General features: G+C 45.6%; 1 protein-coding gene across 4 annotated transcripts in view; it reads right to left on the reverse strand.

The window, feature by feature from the left end:
* Positions 1-13,777: 13,777 nt before the first annotated feature.
* The window catches only part of NUDT14 (nudix hydrolase 14), a 44,940-nt gene continuing 35,009 nt past the window's right edge, over positions 13,778-23,708 (reverse strand). For all 4 annotated transcript variants that reach the window (XM_015865677.2, XM_015865678.2, XM_015865675.1 and 1 more), the window contains 2 exons: positions 21,325-21,562; positions 13,778-15,350 (listed from right to left, as the gene is read on the reverse strand). In XM_015865677.2, the coding sequence (XP_015721163.1) occupies positions 15,110-15,350; positions 21,325-21,562 (479 nt within the window). In that variant the 3' untranslated portion in view covers positions 13,778-15,109. The remainder of the gene's footprint in view (positions 15,351-21,324; positions 21,563-23,708) is intronic.

A 23,708-nucleotide genomic window follows, 5' to 3' on the forward strand; every position in this document is an offset into this window, starting at 1 on the left:
TTTCTCATTTCAGAGAGGCCCTTGGTTTACCCTCAGTGTCCTTTTTGCACTGAGGACCCGATCAGTCACCAGCTGTGAGCAGCATCAATGTGCCACCGCCTCTCAGCATCTCATCCCTCTGCTCCCTTGGATTGGGTTGCAGCAATACTCAGGTCATCACTGTAGATGTCTATCTGAGGTGAGCAGCAGCAGCTAATGGAGCAGTGAGAAGGAGGAGAGGCCAACAACATGTTGTCTATTGGTGGCTTTGGCTCTGGCAAGGGATGAGGTGAGGACAGGACCTGCAGTGCTCCTGGGCAAAACACCTCACCCCTATGCCTAGCACAGAGCAGCTTATGGTACAGCAGAGCACAACGGCCTCCAGCACGCTCTTGATTAAGCCATTATGCTTGTGACTAATTACTTAAATATCTGCTTTCCTTCTTATGTTCTCTCGAGAGCCTCCTGCCCTTGAGCTGACTCACTGCAAGCAGGTGCTGCTGGCACACACAGAATGGGCCTGGTCCTTCTCCTGCCAGGCCCACGATCTTGGTGCATCTCCTTATCTGCAGTGTGGGAGCTCACAGACACAGCATTCCCATCCAGAAGCTGCCTCATCCCACTCTAAAGACATCACCACGTACAGTGTGGAGCTCTGCGTGTTACCAGGGCAGGGCCTGTGAGGAAGCTGTCAGCTGTGGGACCGGCAGAGAACCGAACTGCACTGCAGCTGTTACAGCTCTGACAAATGAATCTTCCCTCTTCACAAAGTCAGGGAAGCAAAGGAAGGGGCCAGGCTGACGCGGTGGGTGTGCAGTGCAATAGCCACCAGAACGGCTCATCCCAAAATTGCAGGTCTTGCATGACCTGAGAGCAGAGAAATCTGGCAGGCTCAGCCATGTGTAAGCAGCTGGGTCCATGTACTGAGATGAGGCATTGGGCTCCAGAGCAGAACCTTGCTTTGTATTGAGGGAGAGATCAAGGAGAATATCAAGGGAAGGAGCTGCATTTCCTCAGGTATGGAATGGTTATGGGGTACTTGGCGGCAGTGCTGTCTCTGTGTGGATCCTATCCCTTCTGGCAAAGCCCTGACATGATGGAGATATAGTCTGGGGAGCTGTGATCCATGGCAGGTGACCATTCTCTTTTCTACCTCCTTCCCTTGGTGGCCCATATGTCACATCCCAATGTGGCAGTTCTGTCCATCTCTGGAAAAGACAAGGACAGGCTGTGGAAGCAGCAAAGATCACCTCAACAGATTCCTGCTGCCTCTACCCAAATGCTGGGCTTGATCTGCTGGGGTTGAGATGTGCCAACTGCTGCTCAGAAGCTACAGTTGCTTTGCAGCCCATGCCAGCTCTTTGCCAGCACTGCTGTGCTCTCCCAGCCGTCCTTCCAGCAGCACAGAACATCAATGCAGAGAGCTCTGCAGCTGGAAGAGCAATCACCTGCCTGCACAGACCTCACACCACGTTATTAACATTTTGTGGCAAGAAAAACATCACCGGGAAAGACTTTCCTCCCCAGAGCAGGGGCATGGCTACGTTTGCATCAGGGCTGTGCTGAGCCAGCCGACAGATCTATACAATTTCCAGACCCGTTCCTTGCTTGTCCTTAGCCTTGGAGAGCAGATGCAGCACCACTGAGCTCATTCCTGCTTTTCCTTCCATATTAGGCAGACCCCTAAGTGTCGTGCCCTTCGCAGAGCTAACATGATCTCCAGATAGCAGCAGATGGCACTCGATGGCTTGTGTTGTGTCCGTGACACCTCACGCATGTATCCCCCTTCTCCAGGCTTCAATTCCTTCACCTAACATTGTGCCGCACCACCTCATCCCTTCTGGGTGCCACTGCTGGAACATGCCTTGTCTTGTGTTTGGAGATAGCTGGTTGTTACCTGCCCAATCTGGGCTCCAAAGGAGCAGGTACAGCTTGGAGCGAGCTACTGGTGCTGGAAAGAAATGGTCCCCAACCATCCCCTTACCTAACAGCCTCCCTGTGACCAAACTCTAGAGAGGGCAGCAGAATGACCAACAAATGACATCTATACGTCATTCACTTTGGCCTCTTCTGAAGCCTCCTCCTCCTTCCTATGCCATTGGGCTGTGCTGGAGTGAGATCATCCTCACCTGGTGCTTGCGGTACTAAATATATGAAGGTGAGTGGCATTGTCATGTGGTGGCCTTCTGCAGGACAAGTCTTGTGCACATTTACCACTGTAGTCATTGGAAAGACAGAGCGTGCACAGTAGAGCATCTCACCTCACAGGCATTCATTTGTAACAAGTGAAATCCGTACAGAAACTCATCCCAGGAGCAGCAGGATTTTGAGCCATTGCAAGAGCTTGAAATATCTACGCAACATATTTATCTTAGCCTGCGGCTTCAGCACTTAGTGTGTTCTGCAGTCTGTAAGCACAGAGAGGGGTTTTGCCTCTCCCTGGCAGCAGGAACAGCCCGGCGATCGCCTTTGTGTGATTAATGCAACCAAGTGTTAAGTGCGGGCAAAAAATGGGACAATTCCTTGCTTGTGCAAACCCATCAGCCCAGCGGTCGGTTTGGGTCAGGAGCGATGGTTTATTTTCTGGTGGGCAGATAGATAAAAATGTGCTTTAATGCACAGAGGAGTGACTTAACCCCAGGTATGCAAAAACAAGGGGTTGATTTCACGTGGCTGATCCCTCCAGATGAATCCATCATTTTGGCACTTGGTATAAACCAGAAGATTGGGAACAATGGGTGTGCTTGATAACAAAGAGTAGATTACATGGGTCACCTTCTCGGGCTGAAATACACCCTCTGCCTTTGTGGAGTGTCTTTATTCCCCAGCTGCTCAGGGACCAATTCCTCCACCAGGACCATGCAAGGACTGTCAGCATAACTCCCTGTGCCTTCTTGCAGTCCCTTCCAGCCCTCACCACCCTCTGAATTTGCACTCAGGGCTTTTGCCCTCTATACCCATTTATTATGAGACCAGGCAGAGTTTCACCAAAACTCTCTGTCTTCTCCAAATGTTGGGAAATGGTGGTGGCACCCTGAGATCTGCCAACCTGGTGGGAAGCATGGAATCACAAAATCATTAATGTTGGGAAACCCAGTAAGATCATCTAGTCCAACCATCAGCCCCTGTCTTTTCACATCTCTGACCATATCACCCTCAATGCCTGCAAGGCAAAATTCAAGGAGGAATGAACTCAAATCTGGGACATTTACACCTTCCCCTCTGGTGGCAGAGCAGCCCTTCCAGCTAAGGGGAGAAGGTGTGCACTTAGCTCATAAAAATAAATAGTGTTCTCTGCTGCATTCCTGGACGTAATGTTTGCAGATCTGATATTCACTTGTGCCGCTCCAGCAAGCATTAGTTGGCTCAAATACTAAATATTTACATAGCGTGTGTCACGTGCGGGCTGTGAGGAGGGAAAGCATCATTGCTCCCACTTACAGGGGAGTTAAGTGACTTGTCCGTAGCTGCTCTGCAAAGACCCCAAGCAGGACCTACAAGTGAGCAGAGCCCTGGGCACAGAGTGATCTCTTCCTCGGGGATTTGGGAGCTGTGGTTTTAGGGAGAGGTGCCCCTTGGCAATGGGAAAGGAGCAATGGAGAGCTCAATATAGGCAGTGTGTGCGCTGTGGGGGCATCACAGAGTAGCCTGGCTTAATTTCATGTGGGACATGACATCAGAGCATTTGAAGAAGCAGTAGCTGCCCCTAACTCCAGAAATGACCCGGACTTCTGAGAAAAACTCATCTCTTCCCACCGGCGTGGCAAACAAATCATTGCTCTTTCTGTTGACAACAAGCCATAAATTACCCTGTTATATAAAAGGGACCGGCAGCTCAGAGAGCTGCAGCCAGACCAGCAAGCAGGGGGGCTTGCTTCATCCAGGAGGGGTAAAATCCTGCCTCGAAGGGAGATACCCCCAGTTTACCCAGCGTCACATTGGCTTCCTATAGGCTTCTTCAGTAAAGGTCGCGTCGATGGCTTGAGAACAGCTCACCCCGCTCACTGCATGTCATGCGAATGCAGCCGAAAGTCTCCCAGGACTGGTTGTCTCCTGCATGTTTATTTTATTCAGTGGTATCATGTCAGTGTGTCTGCCTAAATATAGCTTCTGTGAAGAGCATTTCTAAGTTTCCTGTTACAGTTTCGCTCACAGTTACCTTACAGTAAATGGAAGAAAAATCAATGTAAGCTCCATTATGCGCCGCGTCTAAATGTGCCTTGCTGGAAATTCTGCCCAGATTGATTCACTTCCAGTGGAAACCGTGTGCCCTGCCGGCCTCCCTCCCTCTGCCTCCCCCTTTATCTTTTCTTTGTTGCAATAAACCACATCTCTATCATTTCAAACCCCTCGCTCTCCTTGATCTGACATGCCCTGCAGATAAGCCTCCTGGAGGAAATGACAGTGCAGAAACCATAGAGGTGGTAGAGTAGCCACCGTAAAGCCCAGATTAATTGACTTGGTGTGGCATTTGGATGTGACCATATCGGCAGCTTAGACAGAGTAAATCGAGCAGAAGGGTCAAATTCAAGGTAATCTCTGAACAGCAAACATTAGCTCAGAGATTGCTTTTGTCTTTTACGGCCTCGATGATCCCACAAATAGCGAGAAAATGATTGCTTTAAAACTGTATTCCCTTCTCTGTGGTGTTTAAACACAGCTCCTTTACCCGTCCCTTCCAGTGGCATGGATCTACAGCTACGCAACAAGAATACTATTATCATATCCCTGCGGTGTCGGTGTCAGTCAGTCTCCAGTAAACAATCACAGCTATAAAATGATCCAACAGATGTTCTGCTGGAGAGGAGTAGTCTGAAATAGAAAGTCTAAAAATACATTGGCAGGACCAAATCACACCCTCATTCTGCTGCCAGGCTCTGCCATTTCAGGCCCACAGTTGGCTCCCTGGTCCCCAAGTGTAGGCAGCGCTGTGGCCATCAGCACATGGGGGGATGTGGCCAATAGGGCCAGCACTGGCCACCCAAAGGTCTGTCCTGGTACTAAACCTGAGTCTATGAGACTGAGGGCTGTTACTATCTGCCCCTCAAATAGCTGTGTAACCCAACACCAAGGGCTCTGCCAGTGTTAATGGACTTTCAGAAATGATACATACATGTGTAAAAACTTGGACTTGTAGAAGGTAACGCTCATTATTGTCATTTTTTCCTCATTTCTACAGCCTTGGCCTGAAACAGAAGGGACAGCACAGAGACACAGGGGGTAAGAAGTAGTTGGATATAACCAAGAAGTGCAGGGTTGTATGGTGCTTCTTTGGAAGGAGAGACTGAAAATACATACTGGGGACATCCACTCTGTACAGGAGGGCTGCAGGCAGGAGGGACCCAAAGAGGGACCCTACAGACCATCACCATCAGGTCCTGGGGGGCTCGTTGCAGCAAGTGAGGAGCAGGTGACAGTGCTCCTTTTGGCCTCCGGTTGTACTATCTCAGGCTCTGATCCTATCAGAACTCGTTTGCCAAACAAGATGAGGCCGCAGCAGCAGCTGGCTGGGAGATTTCCAGGAAAGAAGCAGTGAGCAGCCAGTGCTCTCCTGCCTTACAAACAGGGCCTTGCTCAGCAGCACGGCTCAGGGTAAGGGCTGAACCATGGAGGGTCCTGAGGACTCATCCATCTGCACGCTCCATCCAGCACCTTCCTGAGGTGCTGCCCAGGATGCCACCTTCCTCTGTGAAAGAAAACAATGCAGCCAGAGGATGTTAAAGGATATCAGCTGCTGTGCTTTGTCTGCTGGGATGACACGGGCCTCTCTAACGTATCACTGATTCATTCTCGCTCCCTGCACTCTTGCTTTATTTTTCTATATCTCACAGAGGCTTCAGGCTGAACTCATGTCCTCCAATAAGAACTGCTTCAGCTTCCCAACACAGGTTAAAATCAGTAACATTAAAGTTTATTTTAAACCCTTTGGCTCTTCTTTCCTTCCTTCTCCCCCACCACTGTTATTTGCAATGCATTTGGTGCAGTGAAAGTGTTTCACAATCCCCTTTGCTTTCAAAACCCCTGCAATGAGGGTATCATTCATTTGGTGCAAAACAAACATCACACCCAAGGTGCAGCACGTGCAAAGGAGCTCAGACACCCACAGGTTTATGCTCAAATAAAGCTGTAGTGTGTCACTGTCCTGTAAGAGCTGCTGGCCTTGTGCAGCTCCTATTAAAGCCATGAAGTATATCAGTGCTTTTCAATAAGCTCTTTCTTGGCCAATTGCTTTGCCCTGAGCTGATGTTTGCAAATGCATCATGTCATTATCAGCTGAATGAATGCATGTGCAAATTTGCTAAAGCACAACACCTGAAAGGGAAGAGCAGGTGGGCAGGGTTTGTAGGAGGTGGGGGCATAGATTTGATGCACCAGCTCTGCAGGTGAGTCCCCTAATGAGAGCAGCTGGGTTGTGTGTTCATGGCACCCTGCTGTGCTGCAGCCCTGCCCAAGCTGTGCAAAGCAGGATTTGGGAAGCTGATCCACGACCGCTGTGATGCCGTTTGCAGCCATTCACACACCAGGTTGTGAATTCTCACTTCTGAAAATCAGGTCAGCCCTCAGGTGCCAAATGTGGCATTAAGGGGTCTAATTTTAGGCTCGTGGCTTCTGAGAGCATCGCTGTACATGCTCGGCTCTGCAGGCTGGCAGGGAAATTTGCACTGGGGAGGTTTTACTGGGGGCTGCAGGACAGGGAGATGGGAGTAGGGATGGAGGGGGGAGGCTGCAGTGATGGAGGGGTGACCCTCACCACCCTGAACCCCAATCGTGTTCATAACTGATCCTCCAATGTGACCACTGGGTTATCTCAGGCTGCAGATGAGCAAAGTTCTTGTTTGCAAAGGACGTTTCTTTTACAGTGGTGTGAGTTATCTGAGATGCTGGCTATACGCATGAAAATACAATACTTGGAGCTCCTCAATGCAAAGAGCTGTGATGTGATAGCGAGATACATATCATAGGGTCTTAAATCATGTCTGCGGCACTGATTACAAACTCCCATAGTCCTGTCTCAGCATGTGCAGGGTCAGACCTGGAAAAGATTCTGTGTAGATGGACGATTCGAGTGCTCCAAATTCCTGCATGGACTCTGGGAGAGGACTTTGCTTATGTGCTGCCTTCATTTACTCTCTCCCTTTTCCCTTCCAGCACCTGGCAGATGTGTGGGATGCAGCAGTTCTATGCAACCCTTCGTCTCTGTGCTTCTCTCCTGGGCTGACCTTCATAAGATGCGTTTTTAATATCATTGCTATGCATAAATGGCAGCATTGCTTTGCTGTAAGCTCTGCTCCTGTGCATCACATCCAGGCTGAAATCAATGGGATGTTTGAGGCCACTGCTCTGAGAGCATCCAGGGAGCTGCCATAGAGTGAAAAACTTCTGAGCCCTCCCATGTGGACACCAACACCACACACAAGGCTTGTTTCCAGCAGCTCTGTATCAGTAAAGGGGAGCAAAGTGCTTCTATCTGAACGCAGTGACTTAAGGATAAAAACACTTCATGTCTCCAAGAAAACCCCTTAGTGCTTGAGGCTCCCTTCTGCTCTTCTTTAAATGACCCTTTGTTAAAGAAGACCCAACGGGCGTGTGCTGGCGATGACTGCAGATAGGGGTGCTAATTAGTTTGCAACCTGCAGCTGTGAATATGAAACGTGGGGAGAAGCTGGTTGTTTTACCTAATTCTGCAGCTCTAAAGAGGAAATAATGGCCATGTATTGCAACCAGGACCACTGGGGTAGCCCCAGGGCTGCTGATAAGCAGCAGGGTTAGGGCAGGAAGAAAACATGCTGCTGCAGGCAGTCACTGACAGAGCTGGAGATGCACCCATGGATTGAATAAGGGTCCTGAGGGAGAGCAGAGCTGAGTGTGCTCCTGAAGGGAACTGAATCATAGAATGGCCTGGGTTGAAAAGGACTTTAAAGATTATCTGCTTTCAACCCGGGTCACCAACCACTGGACCAGGCTGCCCAGAGCCGCATCCAGTCTGGCCTTGAATGCCTGCAGGGATGGGGCATCCACAAGAGAAAAGAGATTGTCCAAAGAAGGGCTATGAGATGGGGAAGGTCTGAAGCCTTGCAGCACAGCTGGGTTTAACTGTGCTCATTCAGAGAGCAGCCCTGCCGATGGCTGTGAGCAAAACGAGAGTTTTCGCCTCCCTCCCGTGCCTGTAATTAGGCTGCACAGAAGGCTAAATATTCCACGATGACAACTTGAGAGCTGAAAGAAATAGGTCTGAGCAGACGCTGATTTGCAGGATAAACAAATCAGTTCGGCTCAGGTTCGTCCCCTCTGCCGCTGATGTTTTTTGTTCTTTGATTTAAAGCGTCAAATACAGCACTTGTGCCGCACACAAGTGACAAAAGCCAGGACAGACCCATAAATCTGCAAGCAGAGCATACAGACACCCAGTGCCCCACGAGGTCTGCTGCTTTTGTCTGTCATCCTCGGGCCTGGAGGAGCTTGGCGCTTAGGCAGGGCTGCCGTTCCATAAAGCAGAACTCCATTTTCAAAGCTCTAACAGCTTGCAAGTGAAACGATTGCCTTTGATGCTGAGCTCTCCCAGGATTACTGGGCTGTATTAGGTTGTACAAGTAAGCAGATTGAGCTTTGTTAATTTAAACTCTCAGTCTCCAAATTTGAGGGGGGGAGGAGCAGGGGGTGATGAGGGGAGACAGATGCATGTCCTGCCCCATCCCATCCCTCCGCTCTGGTCTTGCCATTCCAGCACAAATTAAAGTGCTGCCCCTGGTTCCCATCCCATTTGAAATGATGTCCCTTACAAAGGTTCATCTCTGATGTGGAGATGTGGCATTTGGGGGACGTGGTTTAATGGGCACGGTGGTGATGGGTTGATAGTTAGACTCGGTGATCTTAAAGGTCTTTTCCAACCTTATTGATTCTATGATTACATGGTTTTATTAATTTAGGAGAGAGAAGGACCCATAAATCAGGGTGAGGTGCCAGGCCTGTTATTGCCCCATCACTCAGCGCTGGGGCTTTCCTTGAGGACTGGAAAGCCCAAGTTCACCAGGTGAATGAAATGGAAGCCACTTGGAAATGAGCTCAATTGAAAGCAGACAAGGCAATAAATTAGTAAGTGATGTCTCCTGAAGACACGTGCTCTTTCTGGGACGTTGAGCTCGGGTTTGAAAGGACTTTGCCTCCTTTAGAGCTCTGTATCTCCTCTGACTTCCAGGTTTAAACCGAGACATAATTCAGCCCTTTTAATAATTAAAAGGCATTTGAGTCTCGTTAGTCCAGAGGAGCAGATAAGCAGCTTTTTGAGCACTAAAACTCAGGCTGGTTTTATAAGGGCCATTAATGCAATGGTCTTTCAGTGTACAGTAATAGAACTATTAACGTACAGACAGGCTTATAGGAATCATCTAATATTCTATCTTTTGGCTTTTATGCTTTTTTAAACATCAGTGCCACTCAGTGTGATGCTGCTGCATGCTCCCAAACCAAGGGAAGGGAGGCCAGTTGGACTTGTTGATCCTTGAGGGTCCCTTTCAGCTCAGGATATTCTATGGCTCTATAATAAATAGTGCTGAGTGTGATGGGGCTGCATGATGTGCTTGTATCTCGGTGGGGTTGAGCTCTCCAACAACATCCTTAAGCCCATACTGGAGCTGCCACCCTGTCCTGATCCTCTGCTACTCAAGCAGTGGGCAGTATCTGCAGCCCTGTGCTGGGCAGCCTCTTGCATCAGCCCCATCTCTCTGAAAAAGTAGCTAAAAATAAGCAGGGAGCTGTGCCATGGGCTGTGTGCTGCCAGAGCCAGGCTTGTTTCACACTGCAGGAGTGCTGGGACTCCAGCCCACAACACGAGGGCAGCAGGATGGGCACCTTCGTTAGGGCCGGGGCGGTAACAAGGAGGATCGGGGAGGTCTCAGTTTCTTGATCTCCTGTAAGAAGGTTTGTGCCATAAGACGATACCTTTGTGCAGGGCAGTCTGGTCAAGTGGAAATCAACACTGGCTAAGTAAAGGCTGATCATCCTGCTTAGAGACTTGAATTAAAAAGCTTTGCCAATCAGCTTTGATTGATAGAAAAAGGACAGGGCATTAGGATCAGCTGCAGGGCTGCGGGAAGGACTGTCCCTTCCATATTTTTTTTTGGCTTCTTTTTGTGCTTGCTGACACCTCCCATTAATCTGGCTGGGAGCTGAGCTATATTGGTAACTGCAGAGTATTTACGCATTGCTTTTGCCAGCAAGGAAAAAAAAAACTGCCCATTAGTGTCCATCTAGGAGCTAAATCCTCTGCTGGAGGAGCTGTCACTGCTCTGACAAATAGAACCGCTGATGTTGCCCAGTGCCTGGGCTGAAAGCCCCTGGAATCAGCCCTTATTGCTTGGTTATATCAGTATCGTTTTGTCTGTGCTCACTGGGGACACCAGGATCAGGGCAGTATAAGGCGCAAAGCCAAGCAAAGACAGCAGGGCCTCACTCAGCCCTTGTTCCCCCAACCTCACCTTCTTCTCAGAAGGAGTGGGGATGCAGTGGCACAGCTGCATAGAGAGTGGTGAGGTCACCATCCCTGGAGGTGTTCAGGAACCATGGATGTGTGGCACTGAGGGATGTGGGCACGGTGGGGGAGTGATGGATGATTCTAGTGGTCTTTTCCAGCCTTAATGATTCTACCTGCTCTCACCTGGCTGGGAGCCCATCGCAGCCCCTCCCTGCTCCATAAAGGCAGCACAAAGTGGTGTCCCTCACCTGCATGCTGAATAGGAGGGTTTGAGATACCTTGTTTGGTTTTCCCTATCCCATTGCCAAAGAAACACCCCGAAAGTGCAGGGTGGGACTGGGGAGCCCAAAGGAAGAGAGGTTACGAAAGGAGCCGTGGGTTATCGGAGTGAGTGCATTCCTGCGGGGCAGGGCAGCCAAGGCTGCTTTTGGAAAGCCCGGGAGGTGTTTGCACAGCACCCGCTGCTTGTCCCAAGAACATTTCTTAAATTGTTTCTAGCACTTTGGAGTGCTTGGTTGTGCCTTGTCTGGTTATTTTACTGATTACTGCATGAGCGAAAGCGCTTTGGAGGTGGCCGCCATCATGATTACGGCAACGTTCCTCTCTTGTAAAATGATCTAATCAAGTTGCTGTTAAATGCTCTACTCCTCACACCCCCACCCGGCACTCAACCTCAGGCGACACAAGAGCAGAGCACACACTTATTTAAGTGGGGTTGGGGTGTGAGGGAAGCTGTTCCTTGCCGTCCCTGCATCGTCAAATCATTAAGGTTGGAAAAGCCCACGAAGATCATCTAATCCAACCACCAGCCCACCCCCACCGTGCCCACCGACCACGTCCCTCAGTGCCACATCTTCACAGTTCTTGAGCACCTACAGTGACGGTGACCCTATCACCCCCATAGGCAGCTGTGCCACCGCCTTATGGCTCTTTCTGAGAAGGAATATCAAACCAAACCTCCTCTGGAGCAGCTTAATGCTGTTACCTCTTGTGCTATCACTGTTACCTGGGAGAAGAGGCTGACCTCCCATGACAGCCCATTTTCTTCATATCACAGCATTCAGAAGGGTTTTCAGAGCACCGCTGCTTTTGAATGTTTTATTAGAGACCGAAGCCAGCACAGGATATTGCACTGTCCAGCAGCAAAGCAATGCAGGGAAGGGTCTATAAGTGCATGGCTGCATTTCCAGGTCTGAGGCCGGCCAGAGAGCTCTGAGCACCACAAATCCATTTAGCTACGGACTGACTGACTGCTGCTGCTGCTGCTGCTGCTGCCTCGTAATTTATCTGGAGAGCAGTTAAAGCCCTTGTAAAAATGTGTTCCTGATTACAGAACGAGGCAGGCTCTCAGGAATGACAGAGTTCCAGGAGTTGAGGAGTAACTTTTGCGGAAGGATTTATACGAACATCGTTTTGGTTTATATCAAGCAAAATCCCACTGTAATCCAGCGTGAGCAAAAACGACTGCTGGAAACCTGCTGCAAACTCTACAGCAATCAGCTGCATCCTTCTTTAAACCAAACGTGAGTGGGGGCTGTGCATCCTGCATGCAGCAGAGCAAGCACAATCCTCTTTGGAGAGGCTGAGCGCAGAGAGGGGCTGCACTCAGTGCTGTAGTGGAGGTGAACTCATCCTGCCTCACATCCCTTCTTGGGAACCTCAAGGGCCTTACCCCGATCCCTCCATAACTGCTGCACACTCCAGGCCCTGGCTCGAGCAGCTTCAAACAAGCACTAATCTGCAGAGCCTGCGAAGGGGGACCGAAGGAGCGGGCAGCACAGCGGGAGCCACACACACAGACTTTTATGGCCACAAAGGCCAAGTCGCACCTGCTGACGGTTGTGAATAGACTTGCAGACAGCACCAGGTGTGCCATTTCAACAGATTTCACAACTGGGCGTGCCTTTCATCTATCTATAGAGCTACAGCCAGGGGATGAAGCCTGCTCGGCAATTGTCCTAATTTAGCAAAAATCCTATTCGGCCGGTGGGCCGCCCCGCGTGGTCCGTGCGCGTTTGAGGAGCAATTATATCGGTTGCCCTTGGGCTGGCCCCAGCCCTGCAGGGAGTTGGGGCACGCTGCCTTTGTCCGCGGCGGGGAGGGATGGAAATGAGGCAGCGGGCGAAAAGGCGAGCGGCCGCCGGCGGGGAGCAGCCCTGCAGCCAGGGCACCCGGCCCAGGATTCATCATTCAGGAGTCATGTTGGTCAGTGTTATACGAATACGGCAAGGAAGAACAAACATAAATAACATCCGCCTGCTCGCAAAGCACTGGACACGTCTTTTCTGCCATCTCACAGCAAACCTGATGGTGACTTCAAATCCACAATTGTGTAGTTTCTAATAAAGCTCTTCTGTTGTTTATCGTTTTGGTATCGTTAGGTTACCTCCATATCCCAAAGCCACATCAGGAAGGCTAGAGACAATAAGGTTCATTTTTCAAGCGTTGTCTGATTGATGGTGCTCAATAAAAGAAAGATGCCGTTCTCATGGGAAGGCAGTGTTCATCACCAGCAAATGGGGACTCTGTTTTATTCCTAATGCAGGCTCTCATGGCCATATGTGTGGTGGCACGTCCGAAGGATGGGTCTGAAATGCAGACATGATTTCAAGATTCCATTAGAAGCACTTTTCTCCTGCCTGGGCTTGGCCGATGTATATCAGATTTGCTCTAATTATGATCTCTGAAATGAGCCCCAATGAAAAAAAAAAAAACAGTGGGATCTGAATTGCTCTCGTTGTATTTTTGTATATATGAATCATCTACCGTTTGGAAAAAAAAGTTCAAACCCTTTCTCCTGCATTTGCAAACCGTCCTAATTACTCATAAAGATCACCACCAAAATTAACAGGGAAGAAGGAAAAGGATGAACGTACTTTAAACTCTGTCCAATGGACCGCGTCCAGGGGAGGGCTGGACTAAGCAGCCTCCTGCTCACAGCAGCAGTGTGGGTGAGATCTGGGAAGTCTGGCACTGCCCTCAGTCCTCCCCCAACACCGACACTCCTGGGTAGGCAAGGCACTATGAATAACTCATATTTGATTCAGTTCTGAAGGCCTCAGCAGCAATAGGACACATACTAAGAACTATAATGATGCACAACAAGGGAGACCATGCCCTAAAACATCTTCCAATGTGAATACATTGGACACAGACAACATCTATTTACTTTCCACGGTTACTCAGCCCTCGACTGGCCACAGACCAGGCACAGCTCAATGCAACTATGCTGAACTCTCATGAGAGGTGTCCAACTCCACAGCTTGCCACTGCTCTCTCCAGTCTCTTTTCGATGAGCCTTCCTCCCTTCAGCACAAGAGGCGAGCACCAGTTTTAAAGGCTTTTTATTTATATTAATTTGTTAAGCTCCTATTTAGATCTGCAGCTATTTCGAATCACTTCCCTACCGCATTCATTCCAGCTGCTATGTGAAAGTTTGCACATCCCCACTACTCGTCTTCTAAAAATACTTCATACCTCCACAGCCCTACAAGTACAGATAATGCAGACATCTTAATTAACACCGAGTGAATAACATAAACAACTCTGTAATTAAATGTCCTGACTTGATTCTCTCTCATTCATTCTATTAACAGTTTCACGTGACAAACAGTCCACTTCTAAATCATGCTGGCAGAATAATATACATTTCAATTAGACCACTTTATTAAATCAAATTGTGCTGCTCGCTGTGTCTGTGCAAGCTGCATGGCCTTCAGTGTAAACTGCACAAATGATGATAAAGTCTCTCATTAAAGCACTTCTGACTGCTGTGTTTCAAGGAGCGTTATCGGAGGGGGAAGTCCCACTCTTCCCATTTTGGTGATAAGGAATCTGAGACCACAGAGAAATCACCTGTGTTAGTCACCTTGGAGTCAAATGAGAAGAATTTGGCCTCTCAGGTCCTGCTCTAGAGAACAAAGTTTGATCTAATTAAGCAAGTATTATCCATAAAACAAACAAAGAAGCATGTGTTCCCATAGAAACCCCCCATCACTCAACCCCACCGCTGCTGCTGAGCGTTCTGCTGGGAGCAAACAGAAGCAAGCAGCCTTACAGCTGGTCTATTGTCAGAATGACATGTTAGCAAAAGGATTTACAGACATGTTTGCTTATGAAATAAAGGTCTGCATGTTCAGAAATGCAAGCATTTTCTATGGGACAGGAGCTACACAGAGAAAGTTGTTCCCTGAAAGCTGTGCAGAACTCAACATAGTTAGGATATCTGTCACTGCGAAGCTGTGGGGCCTTCCCCAAAATATTAGGACAAACAGCTCTGAGTGCTCCAGTGAATACACAGCTGCCAGTATGTTCAGCCAACAGCAACAGGCTGGCATAGCAGCTGCACTGCAGCCCTGAGCATCTCTTCAAAACAGTGGTAGAGCAGTGCCATGAAAAAAGAGAACCAGGCACATTTCCTCAGCCTTTGACTGAGAATTAAAACTTGACTCCCAGAGACAAATACTGGCCCCGGTGCAGCTCATCAGATTTTTGCTAAGGATGGATTACTTCAGATTTTACTTCAGATTTTAATCACAAATTTATACTGAGAATGATTTGAAAACTGTAGCAAGGTGAATTAACGAAGGCAGGCAGACTTGCAGTTTTCTGGGCCCACAGAACCAGCAGATTTTCTCTTGAAATCAGGGTGCTTTGATATTATTTGTTTGGTAGCTGGGGTGCTATGTTATTTTGGAACCACGTGAAGCTGAAGATGACACCCATCGTCTTTGGAAAAGTCTCATCATAGGCAAACTTCATGGAGTCTTCTAAAGGTATTTCTACAACTTCAATCAGCTCTCCTTCCTCGGGTTGGCCACCTCCTTCACTCGTTCTCATCTGGTCTGTTACTTCTGCATAGAACAACGTCTGCCTGGAACCTGTCACACCTACTCCAGACCTGGAAAAAAGCAGAAGAAGCTTTTAGACAAGAAGCAGTATCTAGAAACCTGAATCCTTAACTTGGGTCCCTAAGCAATGCCAAAACACGTCTCAACTCTCTGCTAATGTCATTTAGAGCTTTCAAAAGCAATTTGTTAATATGGAAATTGAACACGACTTTCATGTCAAAATATGATCAGTTTTGAATACAGTTGCATGTTAAACAGTTCCGTCCTCAAATATATTCTGTGACTTTGGGGAAATGTTAGTGTGAGGGAAGATAAAGTAAAACCCATTTTCTTAATTGGTGAACAGTTGTTCTACATATACCGAAGTCAACAGAACTTCTTTCAATTAATCTTGGTAAGAACAGAACTGCACTGTGACCCACAGAGATCTACAAACAACAGAGTGAAGCTCCTCAGTGTATCGGTATGCTGTTACGCTACATTTGCTTACTTGTTTTTACACAAATATTTAGATATTTTACTCTAAGAAGATTAGGTCCACTCACAGCTGGAGTTCTCTGCTCATGGACTGGAGAAGTGCAATAGAAGGGCAGCTTGGAAGTCTTTCTCTATCCTTCCTGAACTTTAGCCTTGACCCAAATGGACCGCTCTAAGCCCACATGTATCTGAAGTAATTCAGTCTTCCCACTAAATTTGTTACAGTGGATTTAGTTGAGGATATTTTAGATTATATCATCTTTCTTCAGCTAGACCACTTGCTGTGCATTATACTTCTTATTTGTTAATCCTCTATTTCCTTGAGACTATTTCATTTAGATATTTTTAAATAAGGGATTAGTACATAATCCACTCATTTAGTCCTTCCAAGAAAATATTCACATTGTAATTGCAACTTTGTCATTTCATACGATTACAAGTGACTTTTCAGACTGAAGCTGGATCAGGGTTCACTGAAGCCATGAACCAGGTCTTAGGGAAAGCTGAAAAATTAGCCTATGTTTTATTATACACATGAAGGATTCCAAGATCTGTAGCAGTATTATGACCTTAGAGTGCATATCCACACCTACTCAATCACTGGTCCACTCTGAGTTAACCTGACATGACTGACCCCCTGTAGCACGGATCCATTAGTTATCTCAGTTTTCTAAGAACATTGATAGTTATCTTGTTTGGACAATTAACAGTAACTAACAATGACAATGTAAGAATCCTTTTTTATTTACTATTTCTTTCTCTAAATGCTCTCACTTTGTCACTTAATCGTTTTCTCATGGAGCTATGTGGAATGCCCTTTACTCAATTAAACATTCTCAAGTATTGCTTTGAAGCCAACCCAAGCCTCCACCTGGATGAAGTAATAAAGTGCTTTAGCATATACCTTGGAAAATGTGCACACATTTCACTGACTTGGGGGCAGGAGGAGGAAAAAAGGGGAAAGGCAGAAGGCAAGTGACTGCTACAGAGGCTACAATTTTGCTGTCGGTGTACTTTCAGGTTTACCTGTTACTAGAAAATTCTTATGCTTTCCCACAGTTATTTTCTGAGTACTTTGTTTAAGGAACTTCGGAGTGCCTTTATGTGTGGTTATACTCCCTTTTCTGCTATCTTCTTTCTCTATCCCGAGTCTGCGATGTATGTTTTTCCTTTCTGTACTATTTCACACTACAAATAAAATGCTTTTGGTCTAAAATGAGTTACCTATTAACAGATTACAACTACATTCATTAGCTTTGCATCTGTGAAAATCACAGGGGTCAGCACACCCGAACTGCCAGTGATGGGAAAACCACCCCCCTGACAAAGGTGTCTCCCCTCCTAACACAAGTGAGATGCAGTTTTGGGGGAGGGCAAGCAGGGTCTGAACTCACAGCATTGGCCCTTCAAGCTTCAGCTTCACTCTGTAGGTTTAGCCCTGAGCTGCTCAGACCAGGCATGGCATGGCTCACACTGACCCAGACCTATTACGCCTGGCTTGACCTAGCTCACTGTTCCAGATGGATTTTGATGTGTCTACATGGTGCATGACTCTCATTTACCAATGTGGGACAAATGCAAATCATCTATACAAAACACAGCTATGGTTCCCTGGTCTGTTTCTCAGAAGGAGATTCTGAGTTTACAGTTACTTCAATTAGCTCAACATGGCTCACAAAGCCTTTCTTTAGCTCTTCCCTTCTATCAAATGTATGAGGAGATACACAGCACCTGAAGGCGAGCTCACGAAGTGGAACTCCTCTACTCAAATCCATTTTTCCATCCAGTATTTTAATTTAAAGGAACAGACAAGCACCTGTGAGAACACAGCCAGCATTTGATACCGTGCTCCTCTGTTGAAACGTGAGGAACAAATAACCTGAGATTGATTTATTAACTAACTTACTATCAACTAATTAACTTCCTAGCTAAACTCAGATTTCTGATAGATGGTAATTAATACCTAACTCATCTTTTAGTATTTAATAATATAATTAGATGAAGAAACAACACTCATCTGTTCCTACTAGCACAGAAATCTATACATTTTGTTTTATCTGGTGTAGTTAATGTGTAATCTCTAAAAGCAATATGAACTTTTCCAGTAACCTGGGTGCAGAATTTGGGTACATGATGAATACGTAACTCATGTTTACAAATAAATGACAGAAATCTCTGTTCTCCATGCTGAAATCAGGATCTACTTAGGCACACAACATGTACACTGATGAACAGCAACATGCAGCTCCTATTGTCGCTTCTTAAGACCGTGGCACAATTCTGACTTTATAAGCAGCAGGTGCAGGAGACAAGCAGAGAAGTAATTAACATAAAATTATATTGCAATATGCCATCCCAACCAGGTGTACTAGCAGGTGATCTTTCTAATTATAATGCACTCCAACATCTTCAAGGCCGTTACACTTTCTACATAATAACCTGTGAATACAAACCATTTTTACCTCGCTGCACAGTGACTAATAACCATGGCACAGCAATTGGAACATCCAATATGAATTCTATGAATACTCTTCTTTGTTGTAGACTTTTGGAAAAGTTTCAAATGTAGAAAGATTAAAGCGAGTACCATTATTAATACAGGTAAGCCCTTAAACTAATCCATCTGAGCGTTTTAGAGGGCTGAGAACCTGCAGGACCTATTGGACCCAATTTATATTCTCCCCAAGCTCTGAGAGAAACTGAGGGTGGAATAAAGGGGAAAGAAGTTGAATGAGAAGCTCTAAGTAGCTTTTCTCCTGCTGGGATGACATATTACTGAAGCTTATAAATATTCTTCAAGACAACAAACATTTCAAGAACCAGAAGAAAATATTAGAAGATGCAACGACAATATTAATGACAACATATTTAGTAACAACAAAACATTTCTTCGCACCAGTCTTGTAAAGAAACAAGTCTCGAGGAAGATAGTAGCTCAGCTTATGGAACTAATTAAAAGCTTAATTCCACATGGGATTCAAACTGAAAGCTGCTGGGATTCAATGACGGAAAGAAAAGTTCCATCTAATATATGAGAAAGGCTCGTTCCCCCTTTGAAATCTTGCATTTAGGAAAACAAAGCGGGAAGAAATCTCACAAATTAACAGTTTCACTGACAACAGTTTTCAAGAAGCCCCAGTTTACAATCCCACTGCTGCTGTATGATCTTCATTTCACTGCTGGTCAAAATGGTCCCTTTACACCCATTGCATCCATGCCATGTTTGACTGAGGCCATACTCTGCCTAGAACTCAACACAATACTAGGTGTCAAAACATTCACAGAAACACCCACATCAACAGAAAACAAACTTGCTGTAATGGTGAAATGAAACTACTTCTATTCCACTTCAAACCCCTACTTTGAGTTCTCACCACACAATATCCACATCCCTTTCATGACTTTCATCTTCAAATACTGTGCTCTACTTCAGGTTCCACTTAAGAAAGATGCAGATTGGATGGGAAGAAGGCAGAGGACAGCAGAAAGAATGATCAGGCATTGAGAAACTGCTGTCTGGAGAGAAAGGTAAAATGAACTAAGATAGCTTTGCATAGGCAAAAATAAAATGAAGAGGAGACATGTTCAAGCAGATACACAGAAGGTGCAGATGTATGTCATGTCTGCTGGGAAGAGGGTAATAAATCACAGCCTGGAAATGAAGAACAGGAAAATGAGACCAGATATCAGGAAAACCTTGCTTATAGTAAGGACACTTTGGACAGAATGCTTGGAAAGGCAATGAAATGATGTCATTTTAGAGAAAGCACAGATGCATGATTGTTAGAAATGACATAAATCCAGCTGAGCCTGTTCTTTGGAACAGGAGATCCTCCCAAAATTCCTTCCGATTCCATTTGTCAAGGCTTCTCTCTGAACTGCTGCAATGGATCAATTAATAATATAGAGCAACTATTACACGGATCGTTGGGATGACAAATAATAAAAGAATTGCATGACATAACTATTAGAGGCATGCATGTACATTCATGTAACACTTTATGTTAATCTCTTTATATCGACGGTTACAGCACAAAGCAGCATAAAACATTTGGAAAAACACATTACACTTAGAAAAAGCCCTGAAATTCTAATACATATTATAGCTATTACAGAAAAATAAGGTCCTTAGCAGAGCCTAGAGGGACCAATTATTTCTTGTCTTTGCATCAGATGCTCAAGGATCAAAGAGATACACCAGCCTGGCTAAAGGAAGAGTAACAGGACATTGCTAACAGCAAGACTGTAACATTAAGAATCAAATTTTAATACACAACACGGCAAATTGAACAAAGAAACTGTAAAAATATCATCTTTGATGCTTCAGCCTTTTATATGAATCTGAAAAAGTCAATGCTATGCAGGAGCTTCTGACTTTAGCATGGATTTCCATGGGCAGAAAGCTGTGTCCACATACACAAAGCAAGACTGGGGGATTACATAGTAAGTAAGCATCCTTTGCTGAGTCTCAACACAGAAAACTCCCATTGTATCCTCCCTTTGCAAATCAGACTGCAATTAAAAACAAACAGAAAAACCTCGCAGCAACAACATGTAAAAGAAAAAGGCATTTAACAACCAAATATATATGCCATTTAAGTGGGATGAGAATTGCTACTGAGCCAAAGTATTACACTGACAACTACAGAAATTATTCCCTACTCTTCCTACTTTGTGGGTGTGTATGCAAGTGTATATATCTGCATGGTACAGCCCACCAGTGTAACCCTACATAGGAAATGCAGCCGGACAGTTTTTTTTCTTATAAATCTGGAAGGCACCATTTCTTCCAGCACAACACGCCTTGGTTTAGTGTCAAGGACTTGTAGGAGGCAGCTCCTGTGATTCAACCCCTCCCCTCAACAGAAGCACTGCTTCTTAATCCAGCAGGAAATAACATTTGCCAGGATTGACAGCTGTGGATTTGTATTCAATTCCCAAATTAAAAACCAACGACAAGGCCTGGTTCAATGGAGATGTCAAGCAAAAGGAAGAAAAGAAAAAACCTGCAGCGTTGTCTATAAAATACAAACATCTGTACATTTAGGATACGAAAAGCTGGGAAGGATACGATGGGATTAGAGCAGTGTGCAGAGTTTCTCGAGTTTCTCCTCTTATTTTTCCTGAAACAACTCACATTTTGTATTTTTCTTCTTAAATATGAGTTTCTTCTTACATATTAGAATCTTTTTCAATAGTCGTCAAATAGTCTCCACCATTAAATCATCAAACTCTTCATAGATGACATTAATTACCATTCCATTCAAAGAAGCATTAATTTTGCCCTAAATATAATGGCAAAAGTTCTTATGCTTCTGCAAAGACATATGAAGAAAAAATCAGAGCCCACTGTGTGCAGCTTGTATCCGAACAGGAAGAATCAGAAGTGGAAAAAGACTGACCCAGTAAAGCACTGTAACAAACTGCTCTCATTAACAGCTCCAACACACAGCTTAAATACAGGAACAGGGAGCATTAATTCACATTCAAGCTACTTCAGAAATGTATGACGCAAGAAAACATGGTGCTTTACTTGCTGCTGTTTACCTGTAAGAACTGATCTTCCTTAGGTTTGTAACAGGAACACGATAGCCACACTCTTCTAAGATCTCCTCACAGGCAATTTCTTCTAAAGAAAGATGTGGCTTGTCTACGATGCCAGCACAGAGTTCATAAGTCACTCCTACCGCTGCAGGTAGAGGATCCTCCAGGCGGGAGAAACTCTCCTTGTCCTGGTTCTGGAAAAGCTCAGGATGTTGCCTTTCTACTTCGCACATGTAAACAGCTTAAAACAAACAAACAAACAAACACATAAGGAAAAGAATCAAGAGGGTTCTTTGAGTTTATTCATATTCAAAGGAAAAAATAAATAGAGTACACAAATTTGGGGCAGAAAGTTATTATCATGAGAGCACGTGAAAGCAGCAAGTATCTGCCTGCGCTAGCTATTAAAATTATGATGCAGAGAAAATACAACTTTAGAGGGCAAAGGATCTCCTCCTACCTCTGTAAATTTATTCTTTGAGCTCTATTTGTGCCTTTGGGATGAGGCCATGCACATTAAAAAGGAAGCCAGCTCATCCAAGAAGTCTACACAGCCCAGAAGCTCCTAACAGCTTCCCTTCGTTAAGCAATGTGGCTATCAGGATTTAATTTAAACTCCACAGTTATTCTGCATTAAAGTTGGGTTGCGCATAACGTACCATGTGCACAACGATGAGTCTTTCAGCCTGTCAACTCAGCTGTTATTTAGAAAGGGTATGAAAAGCATGTATGTTTGTTTGAAAAAAAAAAAACATAAATCCTCTTTTGAACATATAGTTCCTTGCACAGATTCCTGTGCGGAGTTGGAAAAAGACTTCTTGAATTAATCTACAAACAGCTGCCGCTGTAATGCACTCCTAAAGAAAGTGCCAGATTTTAGTCCTCGTTTCAGCAAAACCTCTCACCGATGTCAACTGAAGTTCTGCCTGAGTGAAAACTGTTGGTAAACATAAAAAATCATTGTTGACGATTGCAGATCACTATCACTAATGGCACCACAGCGATGATTTCTCAAGCACTTTCTAAACCCAAGAAATTGGTGCCTAAAGTTCCTTCAGGCTTCTTGTGGCAACTCAGAAGGGTTGTACAAGAGATCAGCACTTTGTGAGTGTTGTCCAGATTGCTCTGGATAGAAACATGAGGTGCAGAAGTGTGCCCCAAATTTATCTTCATTCAGAACTCAAGATGCCCAAAGTTGTTTGTATTAAGTACATTTAGGCCTTTGAGATATAAACATTTAAGGAAAGGAAGCCTTCATTTTTTAAGTCAATAGGCACAAGTAGAGCTTAAAACACAGTAAGAAGGAGGAAAAAAAATCCTTGAAGCGAGCATAATGTTGTTAATACGAAAACTTTTAAAAGCTATGAATTACCATAAATGACAATTACCTCCTGGATCTCTCTGAAATGAACCCAAATCTTCTAAGATTGTGTTGCTTTGTCAGTATGGACATACCTTTATCAGTACATATAAAATGGAGCAAAGCATACATTCCAATAAAGGACTTAGGCACCGAACCAGGATATAGGTAAGAGTGTGGGAATGGAAATACGAAACTGTGATTACAGTAACTCTCTGTTGTAAGGCTGCTGAATCCCTGAAGCCCCTTCTGTCATTCCAGCAGGCACCTGCCATCCTCCTTCTCCCCCAGCACAACTGGGCTCCGTGTAGATCAAAGTTACTTTCCTAGAAGGACCCAATCCAGCAGTCCTCCTCAGAGAAAAACCCTGCGATGTGCCAACACACAAGCACACTAGCAGCTTTTCTCTGTCAATAAGGAAGAAAACAATCTGTACTAGTCGTTTCTTTAAAGAGTCCAAAAATCAGTGTTCAATCAAGCATGGACTCGTTACCACCAGGTTTGGAAAGGTTCAGACTGAATTTCTCTCTCAGACAGAAGCAAAGCCTAGAACATCAAAGTGCCTCGGTACGAGGGACCAGAGTCCCTCAGACCTCTCTTGAAGTTGGAGAACTGACTGCACAAGTGATACTCACAAGGTCCTAAGGTAACAGATAAAACATCAGCCTGTGATTTATTAGTTTGGGTGCACTCTCTGGATGGAAGCTTGAGATATTCCTCTTCCTCACTGCAGAGGCATGGAGAGTTCAGAGAGCAGAAACTAGAATTCAGAGTTCCTCTTCCAGCAGTCACTCTCTCACTGTTGCCATGTCCTATTGCTCCCCCATCTTCTGATGGTTTATATTACTTTGGTCAGAAACAGTCACTTCATTATCACCACGAAGCTTCCTCCATCCTCCATCTCTCAGGTTAGTTGCTTAACCCTCAAATTCACAGAATTTTATGTGTTGAAAGGGACCTATGTGTGTCACCAAGTCCAACCCCCTGCTAAAGCAGGTTCCCTACAGTAGGTTGCAAAATGATCTGT

This window comes from Coturnix japonica, chromosome 5 (genome assembly GCF_001577835.2).
Source record: "Coturnix japonica isolate 7356 chromosome 5, Coturnix japonica 2.1, whole genome shotgun sequence".
NCBI classification, from domain to species: domain Eukaryota; kingdom Metazoa; phylum Chordata; class Aves; order Galliformes; family Phasianidae; genus Coturnix; species Coturnix japonica.